General features: G+C 42.3%; 1 protein-coding gene across 1 annotated transcript; it reads right to left on the reverse strand.

The window, feature by feature from the left end:
- Positions 1-21: 21 nt before the first annotated feature.
- On the reverse strand, positions 22-25754 carry NUFIP1 (nuclear FMR1 interacting protein 1). Its single transcript, XM_068425118.1, has 10 exons — positions 25438-25754; positions 25101-25189; positions 23875-23979; positions 23180-23242; positions 22776-22852; positions 15332-15424; positions 11115-11377; positions 6932-7060; positions 3770-4002; positions 22-480 (listed from the first exon to the last, which is right to left on the reverse strand). The coding sequence occupies exons 1-10, from the start codon at positions 25682-25684 to the stop codon at positions 139-141; spliced, it is 1641 nt and encodes a 546-aa protein (XP_068281219.1). The 5' UTR covers positions 25685-25754; the 3' UTR covers positions 22-138.
- Positions 25755-25828: the final 74 nt, after the last annotated feature.

A 25828-nucleotide genomic window follows, 5' to 3' on the forward strand; every position in this document is an offset into this window, starting at 1 on the left:
CAGAACAGATCAGAAAAGTGGTTTTAACAGCTCTCAGTATGTACTTTAATGATTATTTTGTTATACTGATGTCTTTCAAAAAGCATCAGTCAGAGAGAAAATGTGAGCCTTTGCTTTACTGTCCACAACAGACATCATCTACGGTGCTTCTTCACACTGAATTGATGGGATTTCCCACGTGTCTTCATCTGCCAAATGAACCATCTGTGAAGTCTGATCCACAGGTGCTTTCTCACCCTGGGCTATTAATAATGCATCTTCTTCTCCTGCTAACTGAAGGTCAGAGCTACAGGAACAATTAGATTCATCAAGTTTGTCCGTCACAGACTCTGCTGTAGGTGTAGTTGTAGAGGACTGTTCAGTCTCTGTTTCAGCTTCTGGTTCCATTTTGAAATGAAGTCCAAACATGTTATTTCGGATGAGGTATCGAACACACTGCAAAATCACATTCCTTTCGTGTCGGATATCCTGGGCCAGTAACTGGAAAGAAAGAAGGGAAGATGATGCACATTTCCCTCTATTGCTCTGTAGCTGATACAAGCCTAGCAAGATGTACTCAGTAATTCTGAACATCTCCGACTTTAAATAGCTGGCTCTCTCACACGAGTCCTGGACACACGGGGCAGGAGACTGCCTTAGCAGACACGGCACAGGAAAGCCACATATTCCCACATTCGGTGCTTTCCCACCAGCTGACTTGGGCTTTGGCAGAGCCAGCCAATGTGTCTGACAGTGCGACCGCACAGCTTGCTGTCCCCTCCCTTACGCCAGCTTTCACTGATCAGACCCCTTACTGCATCAGTTCAACTCATCAGCCAGGAGAAAATGAACCTGGCAATTTGCAGCAAGTAGTGGGGTGTTCTGGGTTTTTTTTATTGTTTGTTTGGGTTTATTTCTAGGGGTGTGTGTGTCAAAAACTGAATGGCGTCAGCAAAAGGCCCAGCATAGCAGAGAAGAGGCATCCAGAGAGGAGGCAGCAGGGAGGGAACTGCCCTTCTGGAGAGCAGCAGGCTGCCAGAGCAGTACAGGTCAGTGGTCCAACACCACTTCTAGTGGTAGAGGCTCATAATGGCCACGATTCACTATGGTACTGGCACATGACTGTACCACTGAAAAGGATGAAAAATACGTGCCCAAAGTGCGCATGTTTAAGCGCTGCTCATTTAGTGCCATTAATGCACTAAGGCAGGCAGGACAAGCTGACAAATCTGATAGTACCTTTGGATTAAGCCATCAGTCTCAGTTTGCTCAGGTGGTAGAGAACATCACTGAATATACCTAAATATTAGGAATTTCCCCCCCAGTTATCTGACTGTAGACCCAGATGATGATGTTCTCATATCATGGACTATAATACTAGGCCACGCATCCCAGTACATCAGGATAGCAACTGTCTTCGCATCTTTTACACTTTCCAAGTTATACTATATCTGTAATTTAATATCCCATGCATTTTTTATTAGAAAACCCCGAAGAGTAAAAGATACTTATAAATACAAGGAAAGGGCATGTTTCACCGGGTACCAGACTGTGGATTTAAATAGCATTAACTGGTTTGGGCTGTAATCCACCAACCTAAGCCTAGTAGCTTAATCAAAGTGCTACAGGCCTCCCCTCATCTCCTTTAACCTCACTGAAGTTCATTTTGGTATTAAGAAAAAAAAAAAAATCAGCCAGAAGGCTGAAGGACCTTTTGTCATTGCGAGTGTCAGCAGAACTAGGACTCTGAACAAACAACAAGTTTAAAGCAAGTGGCTAAATCTGTAACTACCTGATGATTTGCAGATGATGTGTATTACACACTGCAGGAGATCTAGCTAAATTTGGCTTGTAATGTCGCAGAAAAGCTTTTTTGTTCTTGTTATAAGGTTCAACAGTGGTTTAACCAGCCACTTTAAAGTGTGCATATTTGTATTTAGACTAGTTACTAAGAGGTGTTACAAGGAGCTGACACCTCAAATGGGCCTTCATAGACCTCCTGTCCAAACTAACAGATGCACATTAGGGCAGCACAGAAGCGACAGCACAGTGATGTTCTCTTTGCCGGACTAGGAGAAACTGCCGAGTTCCCAAATGGCCAAATAAAGGCACAGATGGGATGCACCATCACCCTATCAAAGACTATATCTTTGTATTACACTTTTTAATGCAGGTATGGGTATCAGTGGAGCAATGCTACACAAGCTTTTCATTTTGTCAGCATACACAATGGTTAAACACACATTACTGTTTGCATGGCTACAATAAACATGTTTTAGTAGTGCCCAAGCTCACTGCCGAATGACTGCCAATAGACATCTGCAGCTATTCCCCCTACCTCCCCTTTTATTTTTTTTAAAGCATCATTTCAGTGATACAACATCCTTTTCTTAGCAATTCTACTTCCTCGCTTTTTGGATAATCTCTCAGCAGTGACTCACTGTAAAATTCCAACCTTGCTTCCTCAAGGTTTTCATACACTGACCGTTTCTGACAGCTGAAGCCTACCTGCAAATCTCAGGCACTCCTCTGTGATTCACAGCCACAGTACACATCCTTTAACAACAGTTTTGAGCAACATTAAAAGCCAAAAAAAACACCAAAATGCAATTTTAAAAATGGACTAGAATGGCAAGCTACAATTCAGGCTTCCAATGTCCTCCCAGCTTCTCGCAGCATGTGGGACTTCATCTGACTGTTTTCCAGAGTCCTCACTGCTTTGATCACCAACAACTTTGAAGAGCAAGAGATAAAGACAACTGCATGCTTAGGGTGCTACACAAAGGGCAAACACTTCCTTTTCAGTCACTGGGTGCTTTAATTCTTGGCAGCAATGGTAGTATGTGCTAAAAGGACTATCAAGGGATTTCTCCCACATCTGCAGCTTGGGATGTGCCTTATCAGGTATCTCTTGCCTAAACATCCTGAGCTGTTTCAGAGCCCTGATGTCAGTGACTCCCTGCTGTCTCCCATGTTCTGCCCACAGCAAGTTTTCCCTTGATGGGGGAGCTTTATGCTGGCTACTTACAGATTCACAAGGGTAGTCTACCTACTTGATACTCCTTTTGAGTACTAAATGCAATAAAAGCTTCAAAGTTTTGTTCATACTAAAGAAAGCCACCAAGCTTCCAAATAGGATGCTTTGCACTGTTACTGAGAACAGAATTGTAACACCTCGGACTCACCCCTACAAACCTCTTTTTACCCTTCCAAGATGCCAACCTGCTCTTCAAGATACCAGTGCTGTCACTTCCTCAGATTGATCTAAACATGCCTACAGAGAAACCCATGCACGTGCAGGTTGCAGCTCAACACCACTCTACAGTTTAAGTCACCACTACTCTTACCAACAAGATCTCTTTGACTGCACCTGAAAAAATCGTGTGCTACTCAGTCAGAGGGAGGCAACTGAATAGTAAAGCCGGGAGCAGAGTGAGGAAGATCAGAATAAGGCAGATGGGATCACACACAAACAAAACCTACTGCATGCTACCAGAGGGAGGGGAGAGGGAGGAATAAAGCTCTTGTCCTTTGTGCAGCTCATTTTAGGCACGATTAAGTTGTCATCTCTCACTCATCAAAGTCAGTCATTACCTGAATGCACACCAGGGTATTTCTATTTGTCTATTTAAGCATCCACACCTCCTCCAAGTGAAACGCTCACTTCGCTATTTTTAAGACAGGACCTTTGCTAACAGACTGCTCTAACTTCCCACAGGGAAGAGGAAAACCGCTCACAAATAGTGCTACTCTTGCACAGGAGGCATTATTTTAGGACTCAGAGTGTTACCATTTCCAGCAGAGTTGGACGGCGCTTCGGAAGGAGAGGTAATGTTTTCTTGCCCCGGTTATCAGGCCCTCTGGGGGGACGTGCATTTGAATTCGAGCTTCTTAACATCGTGCCTGCACCTTCTGGACATTTTTGATTCAGGTTTTGACTCCGAGGAACACAAGTAGTTTGAGGAATATTTCTGAGCGCAGCCTGGTTTTTCTCAGCTTGTGTTGCAGTCTTGACAGGGATTTCTTAAAGAAAAAGAACACACTTTCATCTCAAACTTAAAAGCCTCTTTAACACGCTTATATCCCCATGCACTGGCAGTTCGTTAGCACTATTCTTGCTCACATAACCCAATGTGAAGATATTCAAGGTTTACTTGAAGGAAGGGAGGTTTTTGTTTGGTTTGGAGTTTCTTTTGAAATGCAAAGAATAATCTCTAAACATTCACAGAAAGGAAAACAAGATACTGAAATTCTGCAATACAAAAAGAAAAATAGAAGTAGTAAGAGCTGAACGAGCCTTTCAAACCTCTGCCTTGTTATCACTTAGAAAGTACATTGCTTCCGCTTCACAATATAGCTTGCTGCAAATTTGGCTGCTGAGAAAATCGTGATACAGTTAGGGCAGAGGATGCCCAAGGTCAATTCCCTGCCTGCTAGATGCTCTCTGTAACTCTGGGTAGGCCATCTAGGGCAAGCAAGGCATAGTAACTATCTGCAAAAACAAGAAGCAGTAGCGGTTCTCTACCAGACACTGATGGATACACTCAGAGAAGCACAAAATCGACATACTGGAGAGTTCAAGTTCTACTGCAACACCCAGCAGCCTTCTATGGAAAAAGCCCTTAAGGACACGGAAATTAGCTCACAGGGTGAGCATAACAGTTTTTTCTTGGCACTATTCAAACACGATTTGAAGCGAGACTGAAGACAGGTGGCTTTTTTTTCCCCCAACTAGGGGAGAAAACTCTTGGGAAATTCAATGACACACCCTAACCTAAGACATTTTATGTCCCCCCTTCAACTCAGGGCATGCTGCTGAGAAAAGGCAAGCAAAGAGGTGGGGAAAAAACCCACCCAGTTTTTTCAGGAAACTCTGTTTGAGGTTTTCAGTAAGGCGTTTGACACGGTCTCCCACAGCATCCTCGCAGCTAAACTGGGGAAGTGTGGTCTGGATGATCGGGTAGTGAGGTGGATTGTGAACTGGCTGAAGGAAAGAAGCCAGAGAGTGGTGGCCAATGGGACAGAGTCCAGTTGGAGGCCTGTGTCTAGCGGAGTCCCTCAAGGGTAGGTACTGGGACCAGTTCTATTCAATATATTCATTAATGACTTGGATGAGGGAATAGAGTGCACTGTCAGCAAGTTCGCTGATGACACAAAACTGGGAGGAGTGGCTGACACAACGGAAGGCTGCGCAGCCATTCAGAGAGACCTGGACAGGCTGGAGAGTTGGGCGGGGAGTAATTTAATGAAATATAACAAGGGCAAGTGTAGAGTCCTGCATCTAGGCAAGAACAACCCCATGTACCAGTACAAGTTGGGGACAGACCTGTTAGAGACCAGCGTAGGGGAAAGGGACCTGGGGGTCCTAGTGGACAACAGGATGACCAGGAGCCAGCAGTGTGCCCTTGTGGCCAAGAAGGCCAATGGCATCCTGCGGTGTATTAGGAGGGGTGTGGTTAGTAGGTCGAGAGAGGTTCTCCTCCCCCTCTACTCTGCCCTGGTGAGGCCGCATCTGGAGTATTGTGTCCAGTTCTGGGACCCTCAGTTCAAGAAGGACAGGGAACTGCTAGAGAGAGTCCAGCACAGAGCCACGAAGATGATTAAGGGAGTGGAACATCTCCCTTATGAGGAGAGGCTGAGGGAGCTGGGTCTCTTTAGCTTAGAGAAGAGGAGACTGAGGGGTGACCTCATTAATGTTTATAAATATGTAAAGGGCAAGTGTCATGAGGATGGAGCCAGGCTCTTCTCAGTGACATCCCTTGACAGGACAAGGGGCAATGGGTGCAAGTTGGAACACAGGAGGTTCCACATAAATATGAGGAAAAACTTCTTTACGGTGAGGGTGACCGAACACTGGAACAGGCTGCCCAGAGAGGTTGTGGAGTCTCCTTCTCTGGAGACATTCAAAACCCGCCTGGACGCGTTCCTGTGTGATATGGTCTAGGCAATCGTGCTCCGGCAGGGGGATTGGACTAGATGATCTTTCGAGGTCCCTTCCAATCCCTAACATTCTGTGATTCTGTGATTCTAAAGTATGCTGTAGGGCAAGGTGTGGGGGACACATTAGATGTGGCACAGGCCAAGTGGACAAGGCCATCTCTGTGCACTGGCTGTCTGCACAAATGCTGTGCTCTGTCCAGGTGCTTCTTTGAGCCACGGAGCTATCACCATACTGGGAACAAGTAATGGCTCACCTAGTAACCCCAGTTAGTGCTAAAAACTGGGAGGAAGGAGGAATGGGGAAACAAGAGGAGAAGAGTAATAGCATATCCTTTTACTCCTCCCAGCCTGTCTTTCTGCATGGCTTACATCAGCACTAGTATGCACTGTCACTGAAAGCAAACTGGAAAGGATTTGTACACAGACCGCAAAAACACTGTGACTGTGATTCTGTGATCCCTATGCATAACCTTTAACAAGCTTCTCTCTTTACTTATATAAGCCTAAAAATCAACAGGTACAAGACAGCTCTGCATTACAGCACTGCTAGACAGGCCGGAAAGCAAAAGGCATTTCTATAGCCAAGCATTTTGGAGATACAGCCACTGAACTGCCATTACTTTAACATCTTTGCTAAACGTAAGCCACAGTTTACATGTTGTATTTTCTTCTGCAACACCTTTGATTTCTTTTAAAAGTTTTTTTCTCAAGGAATTTTAAGTGCTATATAGGTTCTGACTGATAACCTGCAGCTTTCAGCAGCTGGGGACGCAGCCGTAAAGAGCTACCACTGAGCTAGTGCACTCATAAATGCTGTATTTATGAACATACAGGAGCTGGACAATGGGACGGGAGATGGCAAAGGATCAAGTACAGGAGAGGTGAAGCCCCCCACCCTTCCCAAAGAAGGGTAATTTGTGATCAGGTTTTATCCTTGCTTGCAGTCCACACCAGCGCAGTGACGTAGGGTAGAAGGGGAGAGGAAAAGGGCAGAGGATGCGCCCCTACGCACCTTCGGGCTCGCTGTCAGACGCGCTGCCGTAGTTGGCCGACAATGCACTCAGGGCAGAGGTGACCTGCTTGGGAACAACAGTCAACCCCACCTTCCCATCTTCAGCTGCTGCTTCGTCCTTGTCAGATTCTGCAGGGAGAGAAAAGGCAAGAGGGATTTTTCACCAATAGTCTGCATGCCAACAGCCAGCCTTGCAGCTAAATCCCCATCTCACCACTACGCAAGCACGATGTTGGGCGCCATTGCTCAACACCATGGACTGACGGGAAAACCCCACGTTTGCCTACCCTCTGCAGACATTCAGTGGCAAAGTCGTCTCACCACTGGTTTACAGTCCTGCCAGCAAAGCTACAAAGGCAAAAAAAAGTTTCCTGAACAAGAGCTTTGGCTTTCTGGTTCTTTCTTCACATACCAAATGTAATTATAGGTTTTATTATCAAGTGTACGTAAAGAGAGAGAGAGGATTTCATATGTTTTGAAGCCTTGGATTTAGTCCTGAGGAGGCTGGGGGTGGGGAAGAAGGATTCAAAGGCCAGTTGGGGGGTAGGGGGCTGGTGGTAGTGGTGAAGGAGAATTAGGCTCATTCAAAGTGAGAATTTAAAAGCAAAGACATTTTTGGATAGTAAAAAAAGTTCATAAGGGACATTCAGAACCAAGGCTACAAATTAGGTGATTGGTTTTCAGCAGTACTTCAGGCCATTTGGTACTTAAATCCCCGCAGAGCATTACAGACATGCATGAGTAAGTGAGGTATTCCAGTCTCAAACCACCCCAAAAGAGAACACCAGGAAGACAGGAGGCAAGCGGACCAAAAATGCTGAAGTTGAGGATACTAGAAAAACAGAGCCCCACCAGAAACAGATTCCTAAAAATAAACATGCACACTTGTGATGGCTTTAGTTTTAAACGAAGGATATATATGCACTAACATCTTGGAAAGACTCTCAGGTGAACAGTGCTAGAGTTAACAGGAAAACTAGGAAATGCTTTTCAGTAATACACCTACATACAAATTTCATATATATATACACACACACACAACACTAACAGAAACATTTTGAGAAACTAGGCTATTGAGACTTCTCGAAAAAGGCTGGTTGCAATCTTTTTTCACAAAGAAAAAGAGCTGTGCCTCCTCCCATTCCCTGTCTAAGCCTGCCCCACAGGAAAGCTGCCTCACACTTCTTAAAAAGATTTTACTGAAATAAACACTTTTGAGATCTTTATTTTGAAATCACAAATGTTTCTCTATTCTCTTCTAATATAACATTAACAATTGGCAATTTGATTCATTGGGGAGCTCATGCCATTTGCTAACACAACTTTTATATAAATACACAGGTATTTATCTAAACTACTTACCTTCCTCTTTTTACTTTGAGCTCTTTTTGAGAAAGGTTGATTCTCACTGATTTAGTAGTCATGCCAATTTGCAATTACATTGGAAGCTCATGCTAAACACAGTGCATTTTTCTAATGGAGAACGCATAGCACCTACATATATACTTCAGCAATCATAAAAATAGCATTTACTTCAAGTTATTTTGATTCATTGCTGCTTTTTTCTATCTCATCCAAAATGCTGAGTGTATACGGTGGTTGTGTGCCTTTTCTTTTTATTTTCTTTAAATTTTAAAGAATTATTTTTAATTTGCTTTTTAGTGAATCAGGAAAACATATTTACTGGAATACATTTTCCCATTAAGCATAACACGTGTGGAGGAAGCATTATGCACTACTGAATACAACTGACTGTTTCTGGTCAGTAGATCCCTCAAAATTTTACACCTGACAAGCTCATCATCTTACCTTGTTTCTGTTTACAAATCAAGAGGAAAATTCCGTTTTCTCATCTCACATTCACTTTCTTAGCCTTAAAGGAACTAGCCACTAAACAGCACTTAAGGGAATGCGTTATGCAAAAAATACATTCCCTCTATAGAAAGGGCTGCTGCTGCTAGAAAGGTTTAAATATTGCAACAAAATGTACCTATACAGTAAAATCATAGACTTCAGTGGTATGATTTTTTAAAAAAAGTTCTACTTAGTTACTTTGTGTTTGTTATTATTTGTTATGACTATATTTCTCAATAGTATAAAAATCCACAACTGGCTTTAATAATGTGTAATAAGCAAGTAACACATTTTCTACCTATTATAACAGAAGTTACTAGCTGTACTTCAGTAAAATTCAACTTTTTATCATTAAGTAAAGCACAGATGCTGTGGAGAAATACAGTTATATTCAAGCACACTTAAGTTTCCCAACACGCAGAGATTAGTGGAATAAGTAAATTGCATAGGGATGCTGAGTTCTTGTTCCCACTAATTGAAGATTATGTTTTCAATAGGAAAAACTCAGCATCAGATGTCTTTCCAGGGTATGCATTCTAGCCTTGTTGCTAAAAATAGCCAGAGTGTAAGTCAGCTTGCATGCCATATTCTAAGAGTACTGCATCACCTCTGACTATATTCTAAATAGTTATATCTGGAGAGTTTATATTGCTGCCAGCATGTGGAAGAAAGATATGCTCACCAAAAAAAAAAAAAACAACCTAAGCAGCAATGCTTCAGAGAACACACACATACGGAGAGTATCAGGAGTAAATTAGATAATACAGCAAAAACCAGAATTAAAAGAAAAATGCTGACATTTTAAGTAATTAACTCACACAAGGAAATCCATTTGTTTTCACATTCTAAATACTGTTATTTTCAAAACCACAAAGGGATATTTAATCTTCTTCTGGCTTTGTAAAGATTTTCTTATTTTACACATTGGTTTAGCAGCCTAAGTTGGTGCATGTCCTTTAGGCTATTGTACAGTCAGAAAGACATAGAAGTAGTCTGCTAGATTTTTCCCCGTGTGTTTAAATATGATCAACTTGGCTTGCAAGCAAACTTATGAAGAAGTGCTTAATGCTGGTAGTATCTTAAACATTCCTGTGTCAGCATTTCCAAATCACAATTTTTCTTCCTCTTCAATGACTTTGTATTTCAGCTCCTTTCCAAATCGTATCTCGGCCAAGTCTAGTTTTAGCTCCCCCTACCGGCATATGTGGACATGGATTCAGTCAGACACACACATGTATCTCCAAGACCTCTCTAGACTACTGAGATAGTTTCCTCCATAACAGGCCAAGACTACTAGGGCAGAAGCTCCCCAAAATGCAAGATTTACCCAATTTCTTTTACATAAAGCACTGACCCACTCTTTCACAACAATCACATTGGGAATTTTCTTAGAAGACCATGTCCTGAATCAAGATCTCTCTAAATGGAAATTTCAATTTAAAAAGAAGTTCTAAGTGCAAGTTTTAGGTGCAGGGATGTTGGACTACCTTCAAGCTTATGACCCTGTTGGCCCTGGCATTATTCTAGCCACAATACAGCAATCCTGGGCTTTTTTGCTAGTAAGAATGAGAAGATAAGTATGACAACAGGCTCTCCAGTATTCTTCTCCAAGAATACTGTAAAGCCTAGAATACTGTGTTCAGTTTTGGGCCCGTCCCTACAAGAAAGACATCGAGGTGCTGGAGTGAGTCCAAAGAAGGGCAATGAAGCTGGTGAAGGGTCTGGAGAACAAGTCTGATGAGGAGCGGCTGAGGGAACTGGGATTGTTTAGTCTGGAGAAAAGGAGGCCGAGAGGAGACCTCATCGCTCTCTACAACTACCTGAAAGGAGGTTGTAGTGAGGCGGGTGTTAGTCTCTTCTCCCAAGTAACAAGTGATAGGACAAGAGCAAATGGCCTCAAGTTGCACCAGGGGAGGTTTAGATTGGATATCAGGAAAAATTTCTTCACTGAAAGGGTTATCAAACATTGGAACAGGCTGCCCAAGGAAGTGGTGGAGTCACCATCCCTGGAGGTATTCAAAAGACGTGTAGATGTGGTGCTTAGGGACATGGTTTAGTACTGGACTTGGTAATGTTAGGTTAATGGTTGGACTTGATGATCTTAAAGGTCTTTTCCAACATAAATGATTCTATGATGCATCAACCTTTTACTAAGGGAGAGTTTTCCCATTTTAAACATGCACAGTTAGCCCTCTTTCAATCAAGGACAGAGTTTACATGTTTTTGGAAATCCCCAGCTCTTCCCAGAAGTTGATAGTTATACAAAAGGTCAGTAATCGCTTCAGCAGTACTACTTAAAATAAAAGCTCTCCAAGTTCCTTCATCTTACCAACATCACTGTTTGCCAGAAGACCGAGAGGGTCCACGTCTTTCAAGTATGGCTGAGCTGCCAAAGCACACTGTTTTTCATGTTCCTTTTCACACATGCCGTTTTCTGGTCCATTGACTTCATTTGGAGTTCTATGTGTATTACAATCGCCACCATTTTTCCTAAATTTCTTCCAGAACGGGCGCCTTTGTCTTCTCCTCTGTCTTCCTTGCTGCCCAAGCCTCTCTCCATTTTCTGGAGGTTTCCACATCCCCTTCATTTTGCTGGAGAATAGAAACACAAAGCTCACACAAATGACAAGCTATGAGAATAAAATCAACTGACGTAACCAACTGCTCAAGCCCATATTTAAGGTTCAGCAACACAGCATGATGCCAAGACTTACTGCAGCTCAGCTAACATGTGGTGACAGACCAGACAGGCAGTCACAGCTCATCTCATTGGCAGGGCAATGTGACAAAGCTGGAGCCTAAACGAAGAGTTTGAAGTTCATGACACTTATCTTTTAACAAGGCAAAGGGTACAAGGGCTAAGCAAGTTTCTTGATCATCTAGAGTGTGAGGACAGTGTTTTCATTTCACATTACAAAGTCAATAAATATTCCCTTTACTTAAGCAATTAAGTCATTCAGAACAGGGGGAACGTGAAATTAAAAGGGAAGCATCTACTATAAGCATACTTCCACTGCTGAAGCCTTCTTTTTCCAGTTACAGCTCAGAGAAGGATCTTGCTGCACTAAATCCATTCAGCCATCTGACACCATCAGTCACAGTGACTGCCTATTCCTGCCTCCAACTAACATGCTATTCATCTTTGTCACTCTGATGGAAAAGGAATAAAAGAAATTTCTATCAGGACAATGGATTTTTAAAAACCTGAAACAAAATAACAATTCCTAAAATATGGGAAGAGCACAGAATGCTGGTTCCACTTATCTTCCATGGTTCATAATCTTGTAGGTTCTGCTATAAACACAAAACATATTTATAGGAAAGTACCTGGAGAGCTTAACAAACTCTCATCGAAGTTCATAGACATAAGAATAGGTTTCTAGACAGAAAAGCAAATATAGACCGGACAACCTAAGCTTACAGAAAATACTTATTTTCAAGCAACAGAAACTTAAATCAGCAAAACAAGATTGCAACTAATCATCAGCACATTGCAAACACAAAAGACATGCAAGATCTGCTGTCCTGAATGAGCCCCATCGTTCATTCTGCTCAGTATTCTCTTCCTCAGCCTCACCTACAGCATGGCAGAGGTCCTGTTATCCCTAGTCAACCATGTAATACCATACTCGGGCAAGAGCTTCTTCCTGAAACTTCTCCCTGGGTCTACAGTCACACACCCGCAAGCAAAGTCTCATAGGTGTATTTCTAACCTGGTACCTTGTCACTGATAAGCAGCCAGTGGAACTCGTGAGGAAAGAAAAAAAGAGCATAAAAGCAGGGCAGATAGTCACCTTTCTCCTTGCCTACTTTTCCATGGTGTACCACTTAGAGACCCTCTCTGACTAGAGATGCTCCCAAGACACCGATGTTTTTTTGTCTCACGCTGTGGGATGCTGTGTGAATGCCTGGCATCCCTGAAATCTTGTAGCAAGGTGTTAATATTTTGTCAAAAAGGACTTCTTTGGGTTTGTCTTCACTCTGATGTCTAAAATGGTCATTTAGTACCCTCATCCTTCTTGAGGTACAAGAAATAGTGTATAACTGCATCCTCTTCACCTCTTCCCACCTTTGCAATTTTTCTAGACCTCCATCATACAGCCCTTCCAAGCCACCCACTTCTTTGCTTGTACAAAAACATTCCCATTACCAACATTCCTCTCTCCCATACCTTTCCAGCCTAATCAAGTCCTTCTTGACAGGAGAACAGGGTCTGCCATAGCATTCAAAATGGTTTTATATCACAACAAAACATATTTCATTTCATTCTCCAGTCATTTCATGACAGTGTCTAACACCAATTGCTCAGCCCTGATAGCGTCATCCACCATAGTGCTCCTGTGGCACAAGAGGCGAGCCACCACCTTCCTGTGCATCAGTCTCTCATCCACAAAAGGAGGCTAATATTAGCTCCCATAATTCAACTCCATCTAGACAGAGAACTGCATTTCTGAAATTGTACAACCGGGCTCTAAATTCAGGATGTTGTATAACCCAGAAGATATTGAGCAAATATAGGCTCAATTAGAGGTGTTGTCCTTGACCACGGGTTAAAAACAACATTCTGATTTCCCTGGGACCTCAAACAGCCAGAAAGAAACCCCAAGGTCACAAACACATCCCAAACGTCAGTCTGGCATCTGTCTTCTGCCTTCCCCTCGTGAAAGATATACTACTCTTCACTTCGTGTTCAGAGGGGATAAAGAGCCATGCGCTATTAATCAGCTGTTGCAAGACACCAGACTGACTACCAAAGTGGCCCTTCTGCATCTCTAATCTCACACGTGGGGATGCTGAGAATTAGCAGTTGTAAAGCACTTCAGAGAACCACAAATGGAAAGCGTCGCAGAAGTGTTAAGTATCTAATCCTTTCTAAATCTTACTTAGCTATTTGCTTTAATAGTACATCTTGCAGAGAACACGCTGTATTCTATTTCTGCCTCGTGCATCAGTAAATTTGCCAGATAAGCACCAATTCCAGAATCTTTACTGTTGATATACAAAGCAGAAACGACAGCTTTTTGGACAGCTCATCAAGTCCATAGTGCTAGCAGCTCAGGGAAGGGAGGGGAAAAAAGACGACATTTCTAAAATCAACCGGAGTTAAAGGTCACAATGTGAAAGCAAACAACCTATAATTTTGAGGGCTTTTTTCCAAACAATTTTCCAGATATAAAGTTACTAACAAATGTAGTAGTATGGAATTGCTGATGGACATTTAACACTACATAATGCATCCAACTCACAGCCACAAGTGTTACCAAATAAACCTGTAGACACCAAACAGTTTGTTACTGTTACAAGCAAAACTCATCTTTGCTCATAAGAACCTCCAAACATAATATTACATATGTTTGTGGCTTTAGTCTCAATGCCTATGTTTGGTTCCTTGTGTCCAAAGCACTTCTGCAACTTTATATCCTTTGAAGGAAGTTTTATGTCAGTCTTTCATAAATGTTTCTTTCCAAAGCCATGAAAGGCAACTGGTTGGAGGGGGTGGGTAAGTGTGGGGTCTTCTGAAGCACATGCTGCACCAGGTAATTTGCAGTGCCACCATTTAACAAATTATACTAGCCTGACATGAATCCTATTCTGCACTAGTTCAACTGCTTTACCATGGTGCAAGTTTTATTCCGTTTGGTGCCATCCCCTATAAAAAACAAAACAAAACAAACACCTAGGCAAGCTCCAGCTTCACTTCCACGCAGCAGCAAATGGTATTTATCAAGAGGCCCTTAGAACTGAGTCTGCTCCTGCCTTCCAGTTCAGTCCTTCCAGATTAAACAAGTGATATTCCAGGAGTGTAGATCATTATAACGTTTTTTAAAAACGTCTTCCCAGAGGCCCTGAAGTGGAGCTAATGAAGTTAGCTGGTTCCACTTAACACTGACACTGAGGGGAAGAGAAAAGAACAAACACCATACTGGAAGGTATTTCACAATGTAAGGGAAAGAACAGATAAAAATCCAAGAGGAGTAAGTACTAGGCTCAGAACAAAGGTAGTAGATAGATAAAGATGATGGAGGGTACAAGAAAGAAGTAGCACTACTTAAGGTATGAAAATAAAGTTAAATCTTCCTCCCCTCTTCACTTGATTATTGGTTTACCATCTGAAAGGAGAGAGTAAGAAGCCAAATCTGCTCATAAAACCTCTCTTGGCCATTTTCAGGCATTAAAGGATTAGACCATGTGCATTCATTATGTTGCGTGACTTCTGTCCCCATTATTTCTTTTTCAGAGACCAAAGCTGCACTGATCTAATGAACAGCCACTAGAATGTGGTTTTCTCAAACAAGACAGAGTGCAGAATTCAGCAAGAACGTCAGATTTAAATTAAACAATAATTGTAATAGAACTGAAGTGGACTGTATGAAGCACTGTAAACAAAAGAACATTACATCTGCAGTTTGTCAAATGACCTGTCCTCTGTAAAAGGGCAGCTAGATCGTGTGTACAGTGGAAGCAGTAAGTGCTGGGAGACCACAGTAAGAGTGTACTTCTGAACTCAGGAGGAGGAAAGTAACGAGCTTGTTTCAAAACACTTACCCAAACTGCTGGGTAGTCAGCACTTCTCCCCTGTCTTCCTTCTGCAACTGCATCGCCTTCTTCCTTTCAATGTTTGCCAACGTAGGAAAATTTCTAGAAGGAAAAAAAAAAAAATCACTGGCTCTTAAATGATTCACTGTACTTTGTCAATCCCCCTTTACCAAACCAGCATCCTCTATAAACAGATTTTTAAAACATTTCACTGGAAGACTGTTTCCTTCTTAAAAAGGCATTGTTGAGGAAAAGAAACCTGAGTGCATTTATACCTAAATACTCAAATTAAAAAAGAAAAATCTACCAAATTGGCATGATTAGATTTACTAAACCATCAAACAAGCTACAGACAAACAGTTCAGTTGTGCTTATGGACCCTCTGCCCGCCCCTACACATAACAGCACGATTTAGTCCTGCAATTTTATTTTTATAGTGTTTCATTTGGAGTATTTGAATGGTCTTAAAAGCTACAATATGCCTTTAGTAAATCAACTGCTGAGTTCTTGTAATATCAAAAAAAAAAAAAGGTCGTAAGAACAGCTTCTGGGTGCACAAGATTCCTTTAATGTGACCGTTGGGGAAAAGCACACAGGCTTCCTCTCGAGCAATATTCAGTATTGTGCTTGCACACTGACCTCTAGTTCACCAAAACTACTGCCCCTTTTTAATTCTAGCTTCAAGAAAAATTGCTAAGTCATGCAGACCAAAACAAACCTACTGTTATAACCATCTCCCAGACTATCCCTCTCTTCCATTGCCCACCTCCCTCCCTACAGACAAATGCCACGCTGGTTCTGACATGCAAAGTGTGCTGCAAATTACCGTCAAAGCCCAAAAATGGCTACACTCATTTCTGTAAACATTAGTTAGCTAAATCCCAGTGCTTTGAGATAAAGGCAGTAAATGAGAAACACACACACACCCCCACCAGCTTCTGGATAGAAACACGAAGTATAAATATTTGATAAGTCTATTAAAATGGAGTAACAAGAAACTTAGAACAGCTACTCACTATATACAGCCATCAAAAAGGACACGTGTCTTTCTAAATATTTAATCTTATCACGTGCATCTTCCCCATTTTACAACATGAATGTTAAATGTCACATTGATGCAAGACAGCTCCAACCACATACCAAGGGAAAAAGATGAGAAGCATTTCCTACGAGACACACCTAAACACGCTACAGAACTTGTCTCCTTTAAGAGGATTTGAACATGAGCTGTCAACGTCTGTTTTCATTGGATTTCTCCCAGAAATCCACCATCCAGCTCAAGCGAGTGTAGGGCTGTGATGTTTTACCTCCGCTCTTCCCTGTTAGCTACATTTGTGCATCCATGTTATAACACTCTCAGCACACTGCAAGTGTGCAATGAATTATTTAATCTTAAGAGCTTCCCACTGACAAAGACCCCCGTGCTTGGCACCTCTCCACAGTTTTAGGATCAGGTACTTTCCTTCACACAAGTAAGGCTCACAGAAGGAGAGCGAGCTATAACATAAGTGGTTATGCTCAAAAGAGCCCCAAGCTTGTCTTAGAATTTCTTTTTTAAAGACATAAGGGAAGACCCTTAATCCTGGAGCTAAGGAGTCTTCAAAGTGCTCCTGTAGTTATGCTGATTAAGGACATATTCAGACACGCTCTCACAACATGATATGAGACGTGACTGCCTCCCACTTTCATTCCTATGAGTTACCACTCCCTCCACTGAGCCACCGTAATGGACTCCATGAACGCTTTCAGTTCTATTCATTGCCAAGACAGATTTCTCCTAACCACCCTTCCAGCTGACACAGGCAGTAACCAACAGCTAAGGAGAGCTCAAGTCATAAGTCCAAGTATGCCTGCAAAAGCACATCTGAAGGCACCTGTAGTGGCTGTGTTTATTTTCTCCAGCTCTTCTCAACTGTTAAGTAGCGTTTCACTCCCTGCCTTTACCTTGTGCAGAAAGTGTACCTATTTTGACAGCACACGTGCAGTGTTTTATTTCATTCACAATGAGCATCTGCTAGTTTATTCTTCCATCTAAGGACTTGGTGGGCAGTAAACTCTAGATGTTCAAGTCTGAACAGGTGTTCAGGTCACCAGCCTTGGTACAAGGTAGACTGGGCTCACTCCTCCCCAGGTGCTCTGCTGTGCGACGATGAGGCTGGGCTAAACCCACCAGTGGGTCCTGGTGGGACCTGGCCAAGTCAACCCAGTTGTCCCTGCAAGGAACAGGTGGACTAAAGGTGCATGGGCCACAGTTACCCACCCACCCCAATGTACCAGCTCCAGTGCAACTCCACAACTCACCAGGTATCCCAGCCCCAGCACAAAGAGGTCTGAGCACCTCCTAGCATCAGCTAGATCTACCCATGGAGGCAGCAAAATTCAGCTGGACCCTAAGTGGAGGTAGATGCCTACAATGGAAACATTATGGTCTTGAGGTACAACTTCATGGCAGACTTTGCACGCTTCACTATCTAAGGACAGCCACAAAGTACTCAAGAGAGGTCAAAAAATCAAAAAGAGGGGAATATTATTTTTTTTTTGATACAGAGAATTCTTATTCACGAAGGCTAAATTTAGGAAGATTGCTCCTGAACAGAGGTGTGACAATGCAGAAGAAAGAGGCTATGCTTAATCTTTCCACATAAAAGGTCATGTGTTAAAATCGGATGAGCTGACTTGGGTTTGAACCCTTCTCAGAAGGCATGCCTTCCTCCTCCCCTAATAAAATGAGGTTCTTAAATTGTTACCTACAAACACCACTGAAGTAGAAGAAGTAGCCCAGCACTTAGGTCCTGCAAACAACTTGTCAGAGCTTGAATACAGACAGCTTCATTAGTCACCGCAAAGGCTTTACAAACCTAAGTAACTTATTGCAAAAGAGGGAGTTAAACAAGGATGTGATGGTCTGGCACTTGAAGGAGCCAGTGTTGCCTGAGAAGGCAGCCTCATTTCATAGAAGCTGCAGTTTCCAAACACAGACACTCCTATAATCCAAACTGGAAGTTTTTCAGTATAAATTGTCAGGGTAACACCAGAAAACTAGCTTTCAGGCTCAGACAAGTATATTACATATACATCAACAAAGTGACATGCAGGTAAAAGATACCCTAAACTTCCAGAGACAGGGAATCGTGACACTGAGCGTAATCACTAACATGTGTGCCTTAGTGAATAGATTTTTTTTTCAATAAATGAGTGCACTAGCCAGAGCCATACTTGTTTTACAGGCCAGCATACAGCATACTCTATCTTGCTCGCATAAACATCAGAGTAAACCAGCTCTTAGCAAGCAATAGAAAAAGAGCTTTGTCTATATCTAACAGAAAAGAGACCTGTTTCTATAGCAGTTTACACAATGAACTGCTGAGTCGAGAGCTATACAAGTTTATCATCTTTATAGGAACAGCAGTGTGATCAAATTGCCTCAGTAATTTCTTGAGCTGGTCTTGATTGCATACGCACAACCAACAGCAAAGGGGACATGGATAGCCCAAAGGGAACAAAGATGGCCCAACAGAGAGCTGATAAAATCTTGGTTTAAGACTCCCAGGCATTTTATCAAGCATTGCAACTCCAGTGCTATTTTACCATAGGTTAGCTGAGGCAGTTTTATTGGTAATCCATCCCTGCACTTCAGAGTAAGCTTTATTGTACCTACGTTTACCTTGATCCATCAACACATTCCTTCTACTTTGCTTTGTCTTCTCTACTTTTACCAGGTGCTAAAACGTTATTTTCCTTATTACATATTTAACTACTATGAATGCGACACCAGGGAGGATTCCAAGCTACTCTAGGATTATCATTATTCAACTAGAAAACCACAAATTAAAAGTGGTGTGGTTGACAGTACTGGCCTTCATTCATTAAGCACATGCTCAGCCTCTGAGATGTATTGCAAGGAAATACAGCCGTCAATCCCTGACTGAACAAAAAACCCCAACAGATTAAAGAAAGGGGGGAGGAGGGGGAGAATTTACAAGCAACAGACAAGATCAAAAAAGTCCTTCAATGTTATATTAAGACCTAAGCAAAAGTAAGTTTAATGATTTTCTTTAACACCAGAGCAGCCTTGCCACGTTCTTTCTAATAACTTTTGCTCAAGAAGTGTTGATTAGAAACAGATGGGCTGACAGGACCTAGACCTCACTTGGGAAGAACGGAAGACAGCAATACTTCATTCTGACACGTTAAAGAAACACACTGTAGATAATTCCCTTTAAGCTCGTGTTTAAGAAAAAAAATGCTGAAAACAGCACATTTCTCAACACTTGGAAGGGACAGGACAAGTCAAAAGGAGAAAAGTAACTGTAATCACCAAAGCTGATGTCAGACTTCACAACCATCTGTCTGCAAAACACAGGAAAGCCCTGAGATCCTGTGGAACTTCATCTCTATTGCTCTTCGCTTAATTAGATTGCCTGGTTTAGCAGGTTCAACAGGCCACAAACCATTAAAGAGTCCTTCAGGTAGGCAGAGACTTGAAGGCTGCAGCAATGAACAGGTCATTGTACAGAATCAGGCAGGAAAGCAGCATTCCGACCCAGCATACTTCATCCAGAGATACTCACTCCCTACCAGCTCCTTACCCCTTCTCTTCCCTCTATGTGAGTAAGTCTGCACTTTAAACCCAGGCTCTTTCTAAAAGATTTTAAGCAGGATACACAACTGAGCAACACACAGCTAATTAAGATGAAAAAATCTCAACTCTAAGTAATTATTTATAACGGCTGAAAGAACAAGCAAAACAGGAATGTTAGGGATGCAGCATGGAAACACACATGTTAAATAACTGCAACCTAATTAGAAACAAACTACTAATGACCTAAAAGATTCATTCTTAGCTCTGACTGGAGCTTCTAAAAAGAAACAGGCTTTTTCCTGTCACCATAAACCAAACCTGCCTAATAGCTCAGACTCCCTCTGGTGTCCTTTTTTTCTGTACAATGCAATGTTTACTGTGAGTCAACAACAGACCTTCAGTACTAAACTGATGCTTTGCTGGCGACCCAATTAATGCTTTACAAAAGTTTCAGCTGGGTTTCTCTTTTTAATTAAAAAAAACCAACCAAACAAACAAAAAAAAACCAAAAAGAAGAATGTTAGTACAGCTTCCTTGCTGTACAAAGAGTAACCAAAGCCACCCAGGTAGTCATTCTGCACCCATCCATTATAGGTAAACAAGATGCCCACAGAAGGACCAAAGTACCAAAATCAGCCACAGCACTACTCCATCTAGTGGCCTTGGCTTAGAAGGTCCTAATCCCATATTGCTTTTTTTGTTTGGTGGTCGTGACTACAAAGCTTTTTTTCCATTGATTTCACTGGGCTGCAGTGAACAAAGGCTTTCAGTAACTTTGTACCACAGCCAAATTATATTCATGTGTAAAAAAACAACAGTATCCACCACGAGATTCTCAAGAAACTCAGCAAAAACAATCTCAGGCAGAGTACCATCATCCTTACAATTAACTGTAGATAAATGTTGCTTTGACCCACAGCACCCACTCCCCAAGCAAACAGTATCTAAAACATGATTGTACATTCAGTTCCTGCTTCCCTCACATTCTAGTATATAGTAGTGCACGTACTGACATACACCCCTTAAATGTAACTTCAACACTTAAAGTTTAGCATCAGCCACTAGACAGGAACTCTCACAAACACCTCCCAAAACAGAAAAGTATATGAAAAGTTGAAAATGAGTAGCAAAGACTCTGCACACAAGTATTGATGTTTTTCCGTGGAGCTACTCTTAAAAAATAAAGTATAGGCCACCAGCCAAACAAATCTAAGGACATTTTAGGTTTTGCTAACCCTGTTAACACTTCATATTGTACGTAATAAAGACACTGTAAGTATCACTGTTGGGGAAAAAAAAAAAAGGACAGCAATATGTAGACTGAAAGCAAATAAAAGCCAAGCCCTCAAGTATCTTTTGAATAATGGAAACCCTGGAACCAAAACGAAACCCTGGAACCAAAACTATCTAACACCAAACTGCACACATCACAAGCAATTTTTGTCTGGTTAATTATGGCATTTTAAACATGGGAGAAAATAAATTTTTGTTTCTGTATCAACAAGAGTTGATTTTAAAAAAAGCAGCAGCTACAGATTACCTTAATTTGTAAAAAACAAACAGCAGGTGCAACAGTTGACTGCTGTGATGTGCTGACATAGTTGATAAGACTTCCCTTTGCCTTTCTGAAATTTGCAGAAAAAGCTGAAACCATGTCCAAAGGAAAGTTACCACTTGCGAAGATGAACTTACATGGGGAGAAATTGTGCTTCTCAATACAGCAAAAAGTGATGGGAGGCAAAAAAATAAAAATTCCTACGACACATTCCGCTCATTTTTCTTTTTTTACAAAGCCACAACGTAAAAAAATTATTAAGAGAAGTCGGGTTCAAAGTAAGAATGCATTAACATTGCTTTCTGACATAAATGCAAGCTGGATTCATCATAAGACTGCATCAGACAATTAGGTTTATTTCCATTTAAAAAAAACACAGGCAGCTAGTACACTGCCCTAGCTTATCACCAGTGATCTTGAAATTAAATTTGTATCACTTCCCCCTCTGCCTATAGGACTCTTGCTCACAGAAACAAAACCCGTGTACTGATCACTTGCAAGACTATATTCTAAGTGAGGAACAGAAGTGAGGAAAGCCTACAGCATCTTTCACCCGCTGAAAAAGGGTAGATTTTAATCTGTTCAACTCAGAGAAAAAATCAGTGGGATAAGGTCTATGGAAGCACAGTGCAAATTTTTAAACACTTCAGTGCAGGTCAACAGAAAAAAAAAAACCCACACCACCTCACATCACAGAATGAGAAATAATGAGAAATACCACTTACATGGGAACTTCACCTTGCACCCTAGGTAAAATGCGAGTTAAACTGTCTGAAACAGCATCATTCACGAATTCTGTTCTCTTTCAGCAGAAAAGTGTCAAGCAATGCAGAAAGTTCTTAAAAAACAGGAAAACTCCCTGTTGGAGTCTACAGGGACAACTTAAGCTGTGGAAATTTGTACACAGTGGGATAGATTACAATTATATTCAGTACAGTAGTTCCAGATTTCTTAGCTATCAGAAAATCACCAAGCAAACACACAGACACATTTCTGACCTAAACTGTCTCAGTGATCAGGCTAAAAGGAATGAGTTGTTCACCTAACCTGGGGTACCAAATCAAACGTCTGGGAAGGCTACCTCCTTCTCAACTGACACCTTGCCTTCTATTATAATCATCCAAATGATTAGTCTCTGCAGCTCGCACCCTCCTGGCTCAGGCATTCTGACACAGACCACTACCGCAGGAGTTTTGCAGATTCAAAAGGAACAGCAGCAGCAAGCACGTGCTGCTGCTGCCTTTCAGCTGTCATCTAATGATCACACACAGGGAAAATCCAGTAGAACAAATTCATAGGTCACAAGTCGTACTCACTTTTTTCTTTCTTCTCTCCATCTAGCAATCTCTTCTGGACTATCTAATTTTATTCTTTTAGCACCAGGTGCATGTGCCTAAGGAAAAAGTATTTCATAGGTGTTTAAAAGTGGAAGGAAAAAAAAACACAAGAAAAAAAAAAGCATCATTCTGTCAACTATAGTAGTATTACACTCTTTTCAACTCCAAAAGTGGAGAGACTGCACACAAAAATTACAAAATGAATCAATTAAAAAACCCATAGTATCCAACATATTTTCATCCACAATATTGTCTTACAACAGATCCTACACAGAGGTGATGTTTTCCTTCCAGAAGAATGAAAGCAAGCCTCTGAAGAACGAGAAAAGGGACTGCAGTGAAGATTGCACAGACTCATAGTTTGGGCTCAGGGGAATACCTACGTTCGTCCAGTGTATCTGAACTATCTTCTCATGTGCGCTGAAATTGCAACCTTCTTCTGTGCACTGCAAGATAAGGGGGTGAACTTAAGACACACCGAGTTACACAAACAAATTATAAACAAGCATTCGAGCACACTTCAAACACAGTGCCAGATACCTGTAGTTAGTTACACAGAACTTTTAAGCTACCCAGCTTCAAAAGAAACAACGTTGTAAAAACAGTAAGAAGGGATAATATACTTTTAAGTTTCATCTGATTTTAGAATAACCAGTGAAGCCAACATATCTGACAATTGGAGGTAACGTGAAGTTAACCTAAGAGAAAGATTTACAAGACTCTCCAATTTCAAATTTTGATACTTCTTTGCACTAAAGGAGTAGATTTTAAAAATATGTTTTCCACATAAAGTCTTTTCACACAAAAATTTTACATGCTACACTAATGTCAGTGAATTAATTCCTACCACTGGGGTGACATCACAAGAAAGATATTAAAATTATTTCAGCAATAAAACCAAAAATACAACTGAGACCTCCCCTACACACAGCATTCAGAAAAAATCCCCTACTAACACTTTTTGTAGCTCTGGAATCTCTTTGCTAAGCCTTCCATTCAAAGAGCAACTATAGCTAACTACTTATCAGGCACAAAGTTAAAAATCAAAGTGTAAATAAAACAAGCCAGACTCATCAACCTGTTTATGTTGTGAAATATGTTCATCGTACTTCTCCTGGTTTTTAAAGCCACGGTCACAGGTATCACAAAAATGAGAAAAAACTGGCTCTTTTTTCTTTTTGGTCTGAAAAAAAAAGAAGTCATCTCAAGATTGCAGTTACAAGATTACAAGGTATTTCTATGTTTAATTAGATGTGAAACACTTTCATGAGTATTTTTGTTAATAAAGCCATCAATTAAAACATGTTTCAAAAGTTTCAAAGAGAACCTAACATAACACCAAGTTCAAATCACTCATCTTCCAAACAAAGCACCCTACACTCAGCTCTTCCCACTGCCACCTCTCCATCAATTATCACTTCTGCAAACATACCACGCTGGCACAGATTTATCGAGGGAGGAGAGCTAGGCTACAGCCCTCTCTTCCCCATCAAGTCAGACCATGCCTGTTCTCACATGACATCTAAGAGCTCAGAGGGCAGCAGAGATCCTTCCTTCTCCCACTACACACACCAGGGTGATCTAGCTGTCAGGCCCTAATAATATAACAGAGCGCTAATGTAATTTAGGCACTCGGGCTTCTCTAAAGTAAATCTGTGTTAGAATCTGGTTGAAATGTATCTTTCTTTCAACAGGCTCAAGATTTGCAGACTGATTGTTATACATTTGCTCTCTTGTAAGGGCGGGCACATTAGACAAGAGTATAGGGTCTCTGTAGTACCACAGGGCAAGTCTCACATGACTGCCACCATCACAGAATCACAGAACGGTTTGGATTGGAAAGGACCTTAAAGACCATCTAGTTCCAGCCCCAGGGACACCTTCCACTAGACCAGGTTGCTCAAAGCCTCATCCTACATGGCCTTGAACACATCCAGGGAGGGGGCATCCACAGCTTCTCTGGGCAACCTGTGCCAGTGTCTCACCACCCTCCCAGTCAAGAATTTCTTCCTAATATCTCATCTAAATCTACCCTCTTTCAGTTTAAAACCATTACCCCATGTCCCATCACTACATGCCCTTGTAAAAAGTCCCTCTCCCACTTTCCTGTAGGCCCCCTTCAGGTACTGGAAAGCTGCTATAAGGTCTCCCCAGAGCCTTCTCTTCTCCAAGCTAAACAATCTGAACTCTCTCAGCCTGTCTTCACAGGAGAGGTGCTCCAGCCCTCTGACCATTTTTGTGGCCCTCCTCTGGACTTGCTCCAACAGGTCCATGTCTGTCTTGTGCTGGGGAGCCAGTCCATACCTTTGGCTTGTTGTTTTCTTCTGGAAAGCGTTTACTAAACCCAGGCACTTGCTCGCCTTGCCATTTCTGAAAGAAATTGCCATTTCCACCTTCAAAGAAAAAAAAAAAAGTCAGTTATACATACAGCTGGTAAAACACACCCCCTGCGACCTCGGTGGGCCTGGTGTGGCAGGGAAGGCCCTGGGGCTCCATGACCAGCACAGAGAGCAGAGCACATGCTTGGAGAGAGGGGGAGTCCTCTGCCCCTCAAGGTTTAGGGACAGCCCCCGCGTCCCTGCCAGTGAGGGATGGGAAGGAGCCCATGGGCCCGAGAAACGACTTCCCCCGCACCCCTCACCAGTGTGCAGGCTCTGTGGGTGCTCTCCGTAGGCCGGCGGGTACCAGGCGGCGGGTGAGGTGTAGCTGTCAGGCGGCGGGTAGTTCTCGGCAGGCGGGCAGCCCTTGGCAGGCTGGGAGTGATTGTCGGCGGGCGCGTAGCTGTCAGGAGGAGGGTAGTGCCCGGGGGCAGCCCAGAAGCTGGGCTCCCAGGGAGGCGGCGGGCAGAAGAAGGGCGGGGGCTGCGGGTACCAGGCGAAGGGGTTCATGTCAGGCCCGGAGCAGCCGCCCGGGCGCAGCCCCTGCTCCGCGATGCGCTCCCACCAGCACGTGGGGCCACTACTGCGGCCACTACAAAATACGTCACTTCCGGAGTTTACCCACTCGCCGAGGGGTTAAACCCTCCTGACTCG

The sequence above is a fragment of the Nyctibius grandis genome, chromosome 2, assembly GCF_013368605.1.
Source record: "Nyctibius grandis isolate bNycGra1 chromosome 2, bNycGra1.pri, whole genome shotgun sequence".
Classification (NCBI taxonomy): Eukaryota; Metazoa; Chordata; class Aves; order Nyctibiiformes; family Nyctibiidae; genus Nyctibius; species Nyctibius grandis.

Coding starts and splice junctions, on each gene's coding strand:
- NUFIP1 (XM_068425118.1), bottom strand. CDS start 25,684: ATGAACCCCTTCGCCTGGTACCCGCAGCCCCCGCCCTTCTTCTGCCCG. Junction 22,853..23,179: donor TTCAGATACACTGGACGAAC/GTAGGTATTCCC, acceptor CTTTTTCCTTAG/GCACATGCACCTGGTGCTAA. Junction 15,425..22,775: donor TGGAGAGAAGAAAGAAAAAA/GTGAGTACGACT, acceptor TTTTCCTTCTAG/AAATTTTCCTACGTTGGCAA.